The sequence below is a fragment of the Alosa sapidissima genome, chromosome 20, assembly GCF_018492685.1.
Source record: "Alosa sapidissima isolate fAloSap1 chromosome 20, fAloSap1.pri, whole genome shotgun sequence".
NCBI classification, from domain to species: Eukaryota; Metazoa; Chordata; class Actinopteri; order Clupeiformes; family Clupeidae; genus Alosa; species Alosa sapidissima.
The window spans coordinates 28803252-28819274 of NC_055976.1; the positions used below are offsets into that span (position 1 = coordinate 28803252).

Here is a 16023-nt window from a genome sequence, read left to right on the forward strand (position 1 = left end):
GTAAAGCATTTTTCTCAAAAGCAAATAATCTGTTGCATTTCACATGTTCACTTTTACAGATATCAAGCTGAACAACATTTTATTTCTGTTACTATTGACCACCAATGATTTCTTTAATTTAAAGATGTAGCCTAAAACACATGAAACATTATCATCACCTTCTGAATACAGCATAGGCCTAGGCTATATGGTTTGTTTTGGCTGTTGATTAATTAGCCCAGCCTATATTGAAAAAAAGAAAATCTTAATTTCCCCATTTCGCTGTTGGGATTTTCCAGACAATTTGCATGGACAATTCAAAAACATAGAAGTTTGGTAAAGTGTTTGTGTGCACATCCCACCTTTCTTTAGGTCAGGTGCAGGACAAAGTATGAGCGTAAAACAAAAAGGAGGGAATGTCCGCACACTGGAGTTCAGCTCACACATTTTTTATTAAAACCAGCGACGTTTCAACCCGTCTGGGTCTTCCTCAGGCTTCTTTTCTTTTTGCAGATGTTGTCATGTCACCATGCTGATGGGATGTGGTAAGCCGCACATCCTAACTGTCTCCACCCCTGTTTCAGTCGATGCTCCTCCTCTCTCTGACCATCAACTTCTGGTTACTGAAGAGTGAATATCAAACATTAAAGGTGCAGTCAGCGATTGTATGATGATATGATTTCAAGCCCATACATTTATTTGTCACATTCAGCAGGAATCTCCTCATGATCCGCTGCCCATGCTGTGAGTACACTGTAAAAAAACCTGGTCTTTGTAGGCAGCCCAGGCTCCAAAAACAAACAAAGTGGGGGAAGCCTGTTCCTCAAACGAAAACGAAACTCTTTGTGGAGTTTCTCTCGGAATGCTGAAGCGAGGGGTGAGCTACCTCTCTGGTGTGTTTCGTTTGGTCGTTGGTAAGAATATAATGTACGTTGTTTTGGACAAAATCGTCTTCTAATAATTCTAAATATAAACATAAACAAATGGGACATCCTGCGCTATCGCTGACAACACCTTTAACAGAGATCTACTGTCCTATTCTGAACGCACAGACCTCCGTTTGTAGAGAGGCTAGACGTCCTTGCGTCCTTTACTACTATAAGCAAAGAGATCTCCACGTGAATAGCACTACAGAACAGCACATAAGGAGTTTATAGAGAGGGATTTCAGTCATTATTAGAAGTTCCTTTCTCATTGTCTATTTTGAAACTGTCGCAGGTCGTCACAAATAGAAAACAAATCATTACCATACCTTGTTAAACATTGTACATTATAAGACATAGTTTCTTTACCTTCCAATTCAGAGGTCATCTTTCTCCGAAACTCAACCACCACAATAGCAGTGACACCCATCACTATCAGGGCCCCGACAACACACACGTGGAAGAGATATGTATCCACTGAAAACACACACATACATGTAATGCAGCTCAAAGTGCTTTACATTTGGAACATGTAACACAATAATAGAAAAGAATCAGCCATTCCTCTTTGTTGTTGTGGCCGTTTATGATCCAATCAGCTAACCTGACAAGCCAGACCCACATTAAAATGTAGGGTCTGGGCACTCACCGTTCGCAGTACTCATTCCGAGAGGCCAGTTACTCAGGATAGCATAGTCAAGATTTGACTTAAGTAAATGTTTCACAGCGGTAATAAAAGCAGTCGGAAATATACCTGTTTCTAACGAGGTATTTATTATCTTGAGAAAGGGAGCTAAGCTATCCATATACTTTTTTGAGGAATCTAGGGATTGAATCTAAAGCACATGTTGAGGAGCCGGTTTGAGTTAGAATTTTGCTATAAACTCAGATTGAGTAATAGTGCTAAAGAATCTGAATTTTGGGGGGCTGTTTTTGGGTGTACTATCAAACTTATTACCTATGTGTCAGACACCAAACAGGACGAGGACCACAAAAGCGTCACGTTCAAAAGTTTATTTAAGGGTAGGGGGTTAAGGGGGTTTCAGGGGTTCCGGGGGGGGTACAGGAGTTCCAAGAGTCTGCGTGTGTGTGTTCCCCCAGTAGCCGAACAGCGATGGCAGGAGCTGGATGATCCGGGAAGTCCTGGGGGAAACACCCACACAACAGCAATTGAAACGAAGCAGCAGTACAGTCAAGGACTAGGCGGTATTCGTAGAGGAGGGACGGAAGGCAGGTCAAGATTACCGGGGCTGGAGAACACAGAAGTAGTCGAGCGGGTCCGGGATCACAGGCAAAGAGTCAGAGGCGTTTTCAAAAACAGGCAGGTAACTGGTGCTGGTTGCAGACGATCTGACAAGTGTGGACTGAAAAGCAAGGCTTTATATAGAGGGCATGATGAGTGGTGAATGCAGTGCAGCTGGTAGGTAACGAGGGTGAGGCAGAGCAGAGCAGGAACAGGTGGAGGTCATCAGACTTCAATCAGCACGTGTTACCAGGCAGAGAGAGAGCTCATGACAGAACCCCCCCCCTAAGGGACGGCCCCAGAAGTCCCCAAGAGTGACACCACGTCGGGAGGGCGGAGGGGAGCCGGTGGAGGGCTAGAATTCCTCCGAGCGGTCCGAGTGAACATCCTCATCCTCGGAGGGAGCTGGAGGGTCGTGGACAGAAGACGGGACAGGTACCGAGACAGGGTCAGGGTCAGGCACATGACAGGAAGCCGGGCGGGCAGGACGGTTAGGGACCCCTCTGGGGCGGCCCCTACGGATTGCAGGTTGATCAGGATGCAGACGGTGGAAGTCGGCGATGAGTGTCCGGTCCACAATCCGACTGGCTGGCACCCAGGTTCTCTCCTCAGGTCCATAGCCCTCCCAGTCGACGAGATACTGGAGGCCCCTACCTCGCCGTCTGGACCGAAGCAGGCGTCGAACGGTGTACACCAGCCCACCGTCAACGAGGCGAGGAGGAGGAGGAGGAAGCGGCACGGGGACCAGCGGGCTTTCATGCGTCGGCTTGACTTTCGAAACATGGAAAGTAGGGTGCACCCTCATGGAGGTTGGCAACTGGAGCCGGACTGCGGTTGGGCTGATGACCCTCTGGATAGGGAACGGGCCGAGGAATCGAGGTGCCAGTTTACGCGATTCCACCCGCAGTGGGAGATCCTTGGCTGACAGCCACACCTTCTGGCCAACACGGTAGGCGGGTGCCGGCGATCTTCGGCGGTTAGCCCCAGTGGCATAGCTGACAGCTGACTTGAGTAGCGTGGCACGAGCTTGTGACCAGGTACGACGGCAACGGCGGGCATAGGCGAGGGCAGACGGGCAGGACACATCTCCTTCCTGGCTGGGGAACAGGGGGGGCTGGTAGCCATACACACACTGGAAAGGTGACATACCAGTGGCAGAGCAGGTGAGGGAGTTGTGAGCATACTCTATCCACATCAGTTGTTGTGCCCAAGCCTGGGGTTTGCGAGAAACCATGCACCGCAGCGCCTTCTCCAGCTCCTGGTTTGCCCGCTCGGATTGACCATTGGACTGGGGGTGGAACCCAGAGGTGAGACTCACTGTGGCCCCTAGAAGACGGCAGAACTCCTTCCAGAATGTAGAGGTGAATTGCGGGCCTCGGTCAGAGACAACATCCCTGGGCAGCCCGTGTAGACGGAAGACATGATCAAGAACAGCCTGGGCAGTCTCTCTGGCAGATGGCAGTTTAGGGAGGGGAATGAAGTGTGCCATCTTGCTGAACCGGTCAACCACAGTGAGAATGACTGTCATCCCACCTGATGGTGGGAGGCCAGTTACAAAGTCCAAGGAGACGTGGGACCAGGGTCGTGTGGGCACAGGCAAGGGCTGGAGTAAACCAGCGGGGGGCCGAGTGGAGGACTTGTTCTGATTGCAGGTGGGGCAGGCAAGGACGAATTCTCGGACATCCCTTCTCAAAGAAGACCACCAGAAGCGCTGGGCAAGGAGATGGCAGGTGCGGGCGGAGCCCGGGTGGCAGGCAAGGCGGGAGTTGTGTCCCCACTGTATGACCCGGGACCTCAAATTCTCTGGGACGAAGAGACGACCGTCTGGGCATGCACTGGGACTGGGATGGTCACGGAGGGCCTCTTGAATTTCCTCCTCGATATCCCAGGTCAGGGCAGCTACGACGCAGGGATCGGGCAGAATTGATGCAGGTTCCTGGGAAGGGGCGTCATCCTTATGAAACTGACGGGAGAGAGCGTCCGGCTTGGTGTTCCGAGAACCTGGGCGGTATGACAGGGTGAAGTTGAATCTGGTGAAAAACAAGGCCCAGCGGGACTGTCTGGGGTTAAGACGTTTGGCATTGCGGATGTATTCGAGGTTTTTGTGATCGGTCCAGACCAGGAACGGAACTGTGGACCCCTCCAGCCAGTGACGCCACTCCTCCAGGGCAAGCTTGACAGCCAACAGCTCACGGTTTCCAACATCATAATTGCGCTCTGCAGGTGAAAGCCGGCGAGAGAAAAATGCACAGGGGTGCAACTTGTTGTCCTCCTCTGCCCGTTGAGAGAGTATGGCCCCGACTCCCACGTCTGAGGCATCCACCTCGACAACGAACTGCCGGTCTGAATCCGGCATCTGGAGGATGGGGGCAGTGGTGAACCGGGCCTTGAGGGTATGAAAGGCTGTGTTGGCCTCTGGGGTCCAGAAAAAGGGGTGTTTGATGCTGGTCAGAGCTGTGAGGGGAGCGGCGACGGAGCTGTAGTTCCGGATGAATTTCCGGTAGAAATTGGCAAAACCGAGGAATTGCTGCAACTTCTTCCTATTCCCCGGAACTGGCCAGGAGGTAACTGCCGAGACCTTTGCGGGGTCCATCTGGATATTGCCTTCAGCGACGATGTATCCCAGGAATGACACAGTCTGAGCATGGAACTCGCATTTCTCCGCTTTGACATAGAGCGAGTTCTCCAGGAGCCGTCGAAGAACCAGCTGGACATGACGGGTGTGTTCGGACAGAGTTCTGGAGAAAATTAAGATGTCGTCCAGGTACACGAAGACGAATTTATTCAGCATGTCCCGCAGCACATCATTCACCAGCGCCTGGAATACCGCTGGGGCGTTGGTGAGGCCAAATGGCATTACCAGGTACTCATAATGGCCGGTGTGGGTGTTGAATGCAGTCTTCCACTCGTCACCCTCCCTTACTCGCACTAGGTGGTAAGCATTTCTAAGGTCCAGTTTGGTGAAAATAGTGGATCCCTGGAGCAACTCAAAAGCAGAGGTGAGTAAAGGCAGAGGGTACCGGTTCTTCACTGTGACATCATTCAGACCTCGATAATCAATGCAGGGGCGAAGAGAACCATCTTTCTTTCCCACAAAGAAGAACCCGGCACCAGCAGGAGAGGAAGACGGGCGGATGAGTCCAGCTGCCAGGGAGTCCCTGATGTAATCCTCCATAGTTTTTCTTTCAGGAGGGGATAGTGAGTAGAGGTGACCTTTGGGTGGAGCAGTCCCAGGGAGGAGATCAATGGCACAGTCGTACGGACGGTGTGGGGGCAGAGATGTGGCTTTGGTCTTGTTGAACACCTCTCGGAGGCCATGGTAACATTCAGGGACATTAGAAATGTCGGGGGCAGTGCTGGGGGGTACTGAGCCGGGGGGCAGCGAGGCAGCACGCAAACAGGTCAGGTGGCAGGCATTTCCCCACTCTTTCACAGTTCCGGAGGCCCAATCGAGGTGAGGATTGTGGAGACGGAGCCAAGGGTAGCCCAGGATTAGGGGTTGGCCTGGAGAGCTGAGCAGGTGGAAGCGGATGGTCTCTCGGTGGTTTCCTGACACCATCATTGAGATGGGGGCTGTGATGCTGGTAACTGTGCCAATTACGTGACCGTCCAGGGCCCGGGCTGGAACAGGAGTGGACAAGCGATGGCTTTCCAAGCCCAGCTGACGAGCAAGTCCTGTGTCAATAATGTTTGCTTCTGCGCCAGAGTCCACCAGGGCTGCCAGGGTGTGGGTGGAATCAGACAGGTGAAGACAGACTTGGATGAGGGGTTTACGGCTGATGGAGGGCTGAATGTTCATTGAGCTCATCCAGATTCCTCCTACATCTGGTGAGCTCCGGCTTTTGCTGGACAGGTGGCGACTCGATGACCATCACCACCACAGTACAGGCACAAGTTGGAGGTGATGCGTCGCTGGCGCTCTGCAGGGGTTAGGGAGGCGCGGCCGATCTCCATCGGTTCAGACTGGTCCGGCTGGCTAGATGGTGTGGCAGGTGCGGACAGAAGGGCAGTTGGGACACTCCGTGTGCTGGTGGAAGGACTCTGGCGCCCTCTCTCACGACGGCGGGCCTGGATCCTGCGGTCGATGCGGACAGCCAGAGCAATGGCTTCATCAAGAGTGGGGGGTTGATCATGGGAAACCAGCTCGTCCTTTATGTAGTCCGCCAGGCTGTGGAGGAAGGCATCCACCAATGCTTCCATGTTCCAGGAGCTCCGACTTGCCACAGTTCGAAAGTCAATGGAGTAATCTGCAACAGTCCTTCTGCCTTGGCGAATACTCATCAGGGTCCGAGATACCTCGGCTGTTGTGGATTCCAAATCGAATACCTTGAGCATCTCCTCTGCGAATAGGTTGAAGGTTGCACATGCTGGGGTCTGGCGCTCGAACTCCGCCGTTCCCCAGAGTCGAGCTCGGCCCGTCAGGTGAGTGATCACGTAACCGACCCTCGCCCCTTCAGTGGCAAAAGTCCTGGGTTGCAGGGTAAACTGGACACGGCAGCTCGTCAGGAACGCCCGTACCTGGGTTGGGTCGCCGCTGAACCGCTCTGGATTGCCGATCCTGGGTTCTGGGGCTCCGGCAGCCACGGCAGCAGTGGACTGGGCAGGAGACTCGGGTGCTGGGCCGGTGAGCAGGCTGGCTGGGGCTGGGCCGGTGGGAGCAGGCAGAGGAGAAAGGTTGGTGAGAAGTTGAATGATCATTGCAAGTTGTTGCTGTTGCTGCTGGAACTGCTGACGCTGTTGGTAGCCGGCTTGAAGTAGGGAGGCAATGTCAGCAGTGTTGCGGTTTACCTCTCTCTCTGTCTCTCCCAGGCGTTGCATGGCGGTGGGTGGTTCTGGTTCGTCGGTTTCCATGCTGGTTCGACCGTGCGCTGGGTCCATGTTTGGTCAGATCGTACTGTCAGACACCAAACAGGACGAGGACCACAAAAGCGTCACGTTCAAAAGTTTATTTAAGGGTAGGGGGTTAAGGGGGTTTCAGGGGTTCCGGGGGGGGTACAGGAGTTCCAAGAGTCTGCGTGTGTGTGTTCCCCCAGTAGCCGAACAGCGATGGCAGGAGCTGGATGATCCGGGAAGTCCTGGGGGAAACACCCACACAACAGCAATTGAAACGAAGCAGCAGTACAGTCAAGGACTAGGCGGTATTCGTAGAGGAGGGACGGAAGGCAGGTCAAGATTACCGGGGCTGGAGAACACAGAAGTAGTCGAGCGGGTCCGGGATCACAGGCAAAGAGTCAGAGGCGTTTTCAAAAACAGGCAGGTAACTGGTGCTGGTTGCAGACGATCTGACAAGTGTGGACTGAAAAGCAAGGCTTTATATAGAGGGCATGATGAGTGGTGAATGCAGTGCAGCTGGTAGGTAACGAGGGTGAGGCAGAGCAGAGCAGGAACAGGTGGAGGTCATCAGACTTCAATCAGCACGTGTTACCAGGCAGAGAGAGAGCTCATGACACTATGTTACCAATAGCCTCCCTTATAGAAACTACTTTTATACCACTAACAATGCTCAAAATATAATTACACTGTAGTATATTGAGGATTTCTACAGACAAACCAAAGTATTGTAGGCCTAAACTTTGAAAGTCTACAGAGAAGTTATAACAACTAAGAACTATCTGTAGGAAGAAAATGTTGGCTTTCTGGTCTGGTATGAAATCAGCGGGTGCGATCGATCGATTCAGCACTACATATATCTGGCTAAACGTGAGGTATGTTTGTATTGAAAGATGCAGCCAGATCTGCGCATCGCTATACAAGGTTGAACACCCCCAATAGTGTACACACACACACTAGAAGCAGTGAGCTCACCAGGAGCAAACACACACACTAGCACACTCTGAGCAATGGGCAGCCCTTTATCACCTATAGGGAGCACTTCCTTTTTTTCAGATAAAGTCTATAACTGTAATCACTTGCACAATTTGTCAACATTCATATCAAAATTCAATCATACAGTGTCATTTAAAAACAGGACTTCAAGTACATTTGCCAGAGAACTGTCCTAAAAACTGAATTGAACAAGTTGAATGACATTTTATTCTCACCACCAAAATTTTAAGATGGCATAGAGTGGATGAACACAGTATTTTACCTTATTTTGTGATGTTAACATGGAAGGTATGCAACTTGTTTTTATATGTGCAGCATGTTTTGTCTGTCAAAAACATGCTCAGATGCTATTTCACGAGCCCATTTACAACCCTATTAGCCTGGAGAATAAAATGGCCCATACGCCCCCTCGTGCTCATCTGGTTGTATTGGTCTCTGCATTTATCCCAATCCGTGAATTAGTGAAACACACTCAGCACACAGTGAACACACAGTGAGGTGAAGCACACACTAATCCCGGCACAGTGAGCTGCCTGCAACAACAGCGGCACTCGGGGAGCAGTGAGAGGTTAGGTGCCTTGCTCAAGGGCACTTCAGCCGTTCCTACTGGTCGGGGTTCGAACTGGCAACCCTCCGGTTACAAGTCCGAAACGCTAACCAGTACGGCTGCCCCCACGGCTAGCACCCACATGTTTAATTAAGTCAGCTTTACGCTGGTTGGGTGCCAAAGACCATTCACAACAGGCTACAGCAAGTTCTACCTGAACTCCATGTCAAAGTGGTATCTGGTGGACGGTGATCAGAGGGATGATTTGGATCACAGCCTGTGTTCGGCGTCACATTGTGTATTTGTTCAGTTTCGCCCATTTTTGAATGGTCATTTCCAAGTATGAGATTTGCATTCAAAGGAGGAGACAACTGTGTTTCCGGTTCATGGTAGCTTTGTGGCCATGCACTGAACTCTCCTTATTCAAAAAAGCTAAGGTAAATATGTTTTTCCATATGTCTGCTTTAAACAAGGGGAGTCTTTTTGATCAATACCCTCCCAAAGTAACTGACCTAGTCTGTCCATGGTGACTGCAATTAGTCAATCAATTTCCTTAATTTGCAGATTGCCAAGACAACATGCAAATGAAGGAAACTATTCCTTTATTTGATAGATACACAGAAATTAAAATGAAAGCATTTTCTGTAAACAAATGATGATGTTTTTAGTTAACTTCATTGTGCCTGTTAGGGACAGAACTTTCCCTTGGCTTACCTTCAGCTGATTTGTCTACAGTGACTGTGATGTTGGATATTATTCTCCACACACGGATCTTTTCTGTTTGCACGGCACACAGATACTGCCCACTGTCAGCCTGAGAAGCACTGGCGATAGTCAGGTTATGAGTTCCAGGCCTCTGCAGCTGGGTGGAGGAAGCACAAGAGCTGCTCTTGTCCACGCTGGATCGGATCCAAAGCAGAGTGTGTCGCTCAAATAAGAACAGATTTGTTTCCATGACATCACATGTCAGAGTGACTGACTCTCCTTCTGACACTCGTACAGTGATGTTAGTCATTTGTTTTGAGAACACTATTGGAATAAGGTAAAACATGTCATTAAAAACAACTAGTTGGTCATGTTATGAATCATTTTAATTTAGTAATGCAGATTCACCATTTAAACTTACTCTCTGGCACAACAAGGAAAGAGTCTACATGGTGAGGAGGGGTTTCAAATGGAACTATCGTTCTTGTGTCAAAGGCACTGACACAGGCAAAGAACCCCTTTCTGACAGTAAGTTGGCAGTGATCCGATTTATGCTCCTCTATCTGTTTGCAGAGCTCTTCCCCCATGGAGTAGCACCCTTGTTCACAGGCGTCTGAACTGTTGGACAGGTTGCAGTCCACCGATTGGTCAAAGTCAGTGTCCACTTGCCATTTGCATGTGTCACAAGACAGAGTTAAGGCGTTCTCATCAGTCAGATAGTGAAAATAAGTGTTGCCTAAATTCACACACAAAAAAAAACATAGTTTATAGTAGCCTACTCTTTCTATAAAGGAAGCATTTCATCACTACCACCAAATTAAAATATTATTGACATACTTTGTTTCATATTCCTACAGTATATCCATTACTGTATGTTTAAACATTAGATTAACCAATATCAATATGTTTATGTTAACATTATTATGCATTTTAATTTGTGTATGTATGTCATTTACCTAGTTCAGGTAGTGTTGCTTACCTTGGCACTGGATAAAGAGCCAGATTAGGCAGACCAAAATACACGTCTCCATCATAGCGTGGAAACTAGACAGTGAGATGGAAAGTAATCAGAGCTCAGACAGTGGAAGCATACTTTCATCTGTGAACCTGTGATGACAATGTTTTTCCTTCTGTTTTTTTTCAATCTGGTTCTTTTGTTTTTTGTCTCTCTGTTGTTGTCCAAAAACACATTCTGGAAGTGTGTGAGAGGCTGTGTGGTCTGGCCATAATATAGGTCAATGTGGTTTGGCTAAAGTCCTCTGACATTTCAGCAATTGTAATAATGTCTAATGTCAGTGGAAAGAACTGTACCACACCCCCCCCCCCCCCCCCCCCAACTACTGAGAAAAACCACATCCTGTATTTGGTGAGGAGACATTTTAGTCTTTAAGGTTGTTCCTTTGAGCTTTAATGTCTACACAAACTCTTCACCAATGGCATGCATGCTTTGCTGGAACACATGATCCATCATCAAAGATTAAAAAAAAAATCATAACATAAAAAAACAAGTTCTTAGTACCATATTTAAATGTTTAATTTTATATTGCTCATTCACATGAGTAACACGTTTTTCGTAGGACACTGACATTTTTAGTCAGCCCATTGTAAAGATACAGATGAGTTTTTTGTTATTACTCTCGAAGGTAAGTGTGTAGTTTATATACTGTAGCACTATGTAAAATGAGGTCCACCCCTCTCGGCTAGAGCTCTGCCTTGATCACACCATCAGCACCTGGAGACTAGAGACATAAAACACAAACACACTTGTAGAGATCCCTCACTGACATGAGACATTTCTAGAGAGAGATACACTGGGTGAAAAGGCTCTGAATCAGGGGATATACTGACCGGATATTTTTTATGACATGCAGCATATCAGGAGCATCTTTGATCATATCCTGAGTTTTTAAGAATCAGTGAAAATATTGATTTATTTTGACTCCTGATATGCCAATGAGATATCAGGGGTATGCATACCCAAATCACACACACCATTTCTGGATATCTTTGGGTAGGTCTCCACCCTTGGATAGGCTTAGGCTATCATAATAGATAGCCTAGGCCCAAGATCTGCCTAATTAAGTCACACATGCCCTACGCCCAAAACGTACCATAAAACATCACTGATAGGCTATTTGCCTTTTGATTTCTATCTAATTTCGGGACATTCAAAAATAGACTATTTACAGTGTAAAGACTACCTTTTTCAGGTCAAGGCTAGCCTACTTACCTAATTATTTTGGTTATGGTTAAATTTCAATGATATCTTTGAGATTTTATAGTTGCTATAGTCTGTAGGTATAGCCTACTTTTTATGTATAATATGCATGAGATCTGTTGGAGGAATAAAGTCCACATTTTAAATTATCTGCTTTCCCATTGTCCCCAATGCTGTCTGCCAAAACGAATTCGGTTCAGCTGGAGTTGCCACATAACAACAATACAAAGTTAAATTTAACAGTAGCCTAAACAATTTGAAGTAGGCCTACATTAAGAAGAATAGCAATAATAAACAACAATTCAATCAATAGCCTATAATGAAAATAAATACATACTATATGCTACAAACCATAACACATAAGAAAGGCTTATTAAACTTGTTAAACTTGTATAATTTCATACTATTTTAACATTACAAGCTTCATTGTGGGCCAACGTAACAATGGATCAATCATGTTGTAACTTGTCTATAAAACGTGGGTGACTGATAAACCAATGTTGATTTAATTAAGGAACAAGGCTTCAAATGAAATTGACGTCAAACTATACGAGAACCAATAATGTTAATAATCAGAATAGTAGTAATAGCCCGCTTGGCTACTATGTTTTAACACTTCTACAAAATCAGTTTGGTAGTCATTTTAATGTAACTAAAATATGCAGGCCTAATAATTTCCACGATTTCTTATGCTTTGCCTCTCGATAAGCCCATGCGCACACACAGCATACCCATCCCCCACCCCTGACTGACTTTTCAACGAACTCCTTGCCACTGGTGGTGACTTCAACCGTCACTTTTCTGTCATGCATCTGACTGCAAGCTGTACAAACTCTGCCGTCATCATATCCAAGGTAAGAACTACAGTACTTTTGTATGCCAATTGAAAACTGGAATTAATTAGGAAAATACTGTTTTTAGCATTAATGTTAACCAAAACCGTTTGTTAACCGTCATGTTAGAATCAGCTAACGTTTGCTAGCTTGCGAGCTAACATCGCTATAGTAACTGCCCCTATTTCCACCGGTCCCGTATTTCCACCGTCTTGCGTGTATGTGTCACTTAATATCCATTTCTATACAAACCAAGACAGCGGACTCCTATAGAAACGCAACCACCCACAGCATAGGTGTATCTAAATTAGCTACTGTAGGTCGTGCTATCCTGCAAACGCTTATAAGCGTATATGTTAACGGTCACTGCCATTAGCTAACCTGGCTATCAGTAAAACGGTGCCAAGGAAGTCACCTTTTAAAAACATAACTAGTCACCTTAAAATTATAGTGTAAGTACTGAAATAAAGTGCAAGGATAACGGAGACGTGTCATTTTGGTTAATTCCTCCCTTACCTGACAAAGTGTCCTCCTGTTCTGCCGAACACAACCGTCCACTCAAGTTCTGCCTTCAGTGTCTTCTTCCAGAAGTTTCTCTCGAGTTTTCATGTGTGCGCATGCGCGAATCGTGCTTGATCGATAAAAGTCATTTGATCGAATGTATAATTTGAATTATATTGTTGTTATACTTTTATATTGTATCAATCTAAGAAAATAGATTGAAGGACACACACAATTTACAAAATGTAATTTTACTTAACAATCTAATATTTTTAGGCTATTGGGATGAAAAAAAGTATATCAAATGAAAAACAGCAATGTTTTACTTTTTACAGTGTATCAAATACACCCCGATCCACTCGTCGTACCCACAAATCAAGCTTGGCTTTAAATGCAGCGACTTTATCTGCCAGTTTAAAGACAGTCGTCATTCTCCCCTGCAGTGACAGGTTGAGGTCATTAAGCAACCCGAATATGTCACAGGTAAGCGAGTTTTGACACCCAGCCCTCATCACTAAAATATGCAGCTAACGGTGACTTTTTTTCTGTAAGAAATCTCTGCAGCGGCTCTCACAACTCTAACACTCTGGCCAGTGACCTGCAACCAACCGACTTGGATAGCGTACCACGGTGAACTATTCACCCTCTCTAACAACTGTGCCTCAATATCCTCTGACATATCATCAATTCGCCTATGGACAGTGCTTGCAGAAAGCGGTACCTGAGCTATTTTTTTAGCTGCAGCCTCCCCAAGGAGTTCATTGCACATGCCTTTACCAACAGGCAGAATTAACTCTTCCCCAATAGTAAAGGGTTTCTTAGATTGAGCAATCCGACTAGCCACTATGAGGCTTTTAGCGCAGCCACATTCACCGATGTGGTTGCTTTACGCACTAGTGTTTTGTCCTTCTTGCTCGCATTTCTTACGCTCAAAGAACTCAAGGGGTTTGTCCTTAAGTGTAGGATGCTTGGACTCTAGATGTCGAATTAGCTTTAATGTTTTCATTGCTTCGTTTGACAACTTATCGCCAAATACCACACATAAAGGACTTGGTGCATGCGAGTCACCGGTCTCTGCGAAACCATATTTTAAATATGACTCGTCATATTTCGTATTGAATGACCCTTCTTTTTCTTTGAGGTATCTGGCTCACCATTGTCAGTGGGTATTATTGCGAATGTGACATTATTGCGAATTGAGTTTATTTAGTTTGCATGCATTTTAGCCTACTCTTGTCGTAGGCTACAGCCCGGTTAGGAATGTCCCGCGGCCCGGTGGTTGGGGACCGCTGCTTTAGAGGACCAAAGTGTGCATCCACATGGCAAAGTTCGCCCCCCACCCCGGAGCAGTTAGACTTTTCCAAGCCCGAAGCATGGCCTGACTAGAAACCGAGGTTCGCTAGGTATCGAGTCGCTTCACTGCTTACGGAGGATAAGGGAACAGTGCAGGTAAATGCCCTGATATATTCAATGGGACCGGAGGCCGAGCACATATTCAGGTCATTTGTGTTCGATAATGGCGCTGATGTCGATAACTACGTCGTAGTAATGGCCAAATTTGAGGAACATTTTATCCCGAAACGCAACGTCATCTATGAACGCACAAAGTTTCAATCCAGAGTAGAGGTGGATTTTATCGTTCGTTCTCATGACACAGTTCGCATCGTTCAGTTCGCCAAGATGATTCGTTCTGAATTGTTCGTTCAGTCGCATTTCCGGTAGCCTACAATGTAGTTCAGCGGTGAATCATGGAATGCAGGTTCTCAGCTCCTCGTTTGTACAAACAGTCAACACAACACTGTAATTGTAGCGGCAAATATATAGCTGCAACTTCATGATTATGTGTACTTTTAGACAAAGCAGCAGTAGCTAATGTGTTCATTCACCTTGACATTAAATTGATATATTGAAGGTAAATAGAGTAGACTACAGCTAGATCAGCTAATTTCTTTTTTAAAAAGGTGTTCATTATGGGCTACAGAGCCATAATCACTCTGCTTCTAGCCAAGAACGAGTGACTGCCTGAACGAGAACGACAGACCGAAGTTAAAAAATCAGCTGGGGGGTCTTGGCGTGAGAACAAACGAATGACACAAAATACATTTACCATTAGACAGATATTTAAATGTAAATGCCAATATTGAAATGTAAAATGGAATTGTTAATGTAAACCATTATCGTTATTTTTTATCGTATGCTCTCCCAGTGGCTAATTCGATGAGAACGTTTTAGAAACAATACAGACAACAGCATACGATTGGTTTGGCTCTCGCCTTAGGAAGCTGGGCCATAGGCATTCACAGCAGCACTAGGTCAGTGTGATGCAGCGACAAACGAAAGAACGAACAAGAACTGGAAAGGCGAACCAGTTCAGGTCGTTCATTTTAAAGACCCGTTCGAAATAACTAGTTCGTTCGCGACCGACCCACCTCTAGAGGGATCGGTGGAGGGGAGGGCTGTGGTGGTGGCAGAAGGGTCAGCGGAGTGGACGGCTCGTCTGGTCCTCCTCAAGACACACTTCGTCCTCTCCACAGTCTTGTTTGGAGACGAGACATTCTTCAACTTTACCGGTGTCAAGGTCACCCGAAGCCGTTTTGTCTTCTCTGGTGTCTGTTGAGGAAGTATAAACAAAAAACTTGACACTGAGTTTTGAGCAAGCATAAAAAAAACAACTGGCAGTGAGTGAGATTGATGTCCATCGAGGTGTAAAAGTAAGTCATCTTACTTTTTTCAACTCCATTGGGACTTTGTCGTCAAGCTAGGGGGAGGAGAGATGAACAGAAAACTGACATTGAGTGTTGAGAAAGTCATAACACAATATGTCCATTAAGGTCTAGCATAAGTCACACTCAACTTACCTCTTCCTCCATCTCCTTCCTCATCTCCTCCAGCTCCTCTTCCAGACTAGCCTAGAAATCTAGACGCACCCTAGCGGCAGCAAATTACATTTGCTTCCAGGGCTAGTCTATCAACTCTCCGTTGGCTTGTGAGCTTGAAAAATTAAACTTCTATCAGGCCAATCAAATCGTGTATAGAGTCGTTAGGCAGGCTTAACATAATGATTGATGGCAGAGTTGCAGAGTTTCCTGTGGAGATAGTAGTGATTTGTCACTTTCAGCTTCTCGGGAAAAAGAGGAAAGACACGCCTGCCTTGATTGCTGTACGTTTCTCCAGCTCGATTACAATCTGTGTCCACATCCTCAAATTCCATGATCTAGCTTTGATAGCAACAATGCCTAACCCAATAG

At 46.6% G+C, this 16023-nt stretch overlaps 1 protein-coding gene across 4 annotated transcripts; it reads right to left on the reverse strand.

The window, feature by feature from the left end:
- Nucleotides 1–412: 412 nt before the first annotated feature.
- LOC121694894 lies at nucleotides 413–15668 on the reverse strand. Of its 4 annotated transcripts, XM_042075303.1 has the most exons (7): nucleotides 15501–15668; nucleotides 15205–15385; nucleotides 10203–10267; nucleotides 9645–9959; nucleotides 9233–9547; nucleotides 1272–1379; nucleotides 413–602 (listed from the first exon to the last, which is right to left on the reverse strand). In XM_042075303.1, exons 3-7 carry the CDS (start codon nucleotides 10255–10257, stop codon nucleotides 589–591), a joined length of 807 nt encoding a protein of 268 aa, XP_041931237.1. In that variant the 5' UTR covers nucleotides 10258–10267; nucleotides 15205–15385; nucleotides 15501–15668; the 3' UTR covers nucleotides 413–588. The 4 variants fall into 4 exon arrangements, with proteins under 4 accessions (XP_041931237.1, XP_041931236.1, XP_041931235.1 ...); XM_042075302.1 differs by lacking the exons at nucleotides 15205–15385; nucleotides 15501–15668 and adding an exon at nucleotides 10888–11217; XM_042075301.1 differs by lacking the exons at nucleotides 15205–15385; nucleotides 15501–15668 and adding an exon at nucleotides 10810–11217.
- Between the last annotated feature and the right edge of the window lie 355 nt (nucleotides 15669–16023).

What these genes read in the sequence shown, in the direction of transcription:
- LOC121694894 (XM_042075303.1), bottom strand. Translation starts at nt 10,257, where the DNA reads ATGATGGAGACGTGTATTTTGGTCTGCCTAATCTGGCTCTTTATCCAG. An exon ending in GCTCTTTATCCAGTGCCAAG is followed by an intron (nt 9,960 to 10,202) that starts GTAAGCAACACT and finishes GTGTGAATTTAG; the next exon opens with GCAACACTTATTTTCACTAT. An exon ending in TTTCCTTGTTGTGCCAGAGA is followed by an intron (nt 9,548 to 9,644) that starts GTAAGTTTAAAT and finishes TTATTCCAATAG; the next exon opens with TGTTCTCAAAACAAATGACT.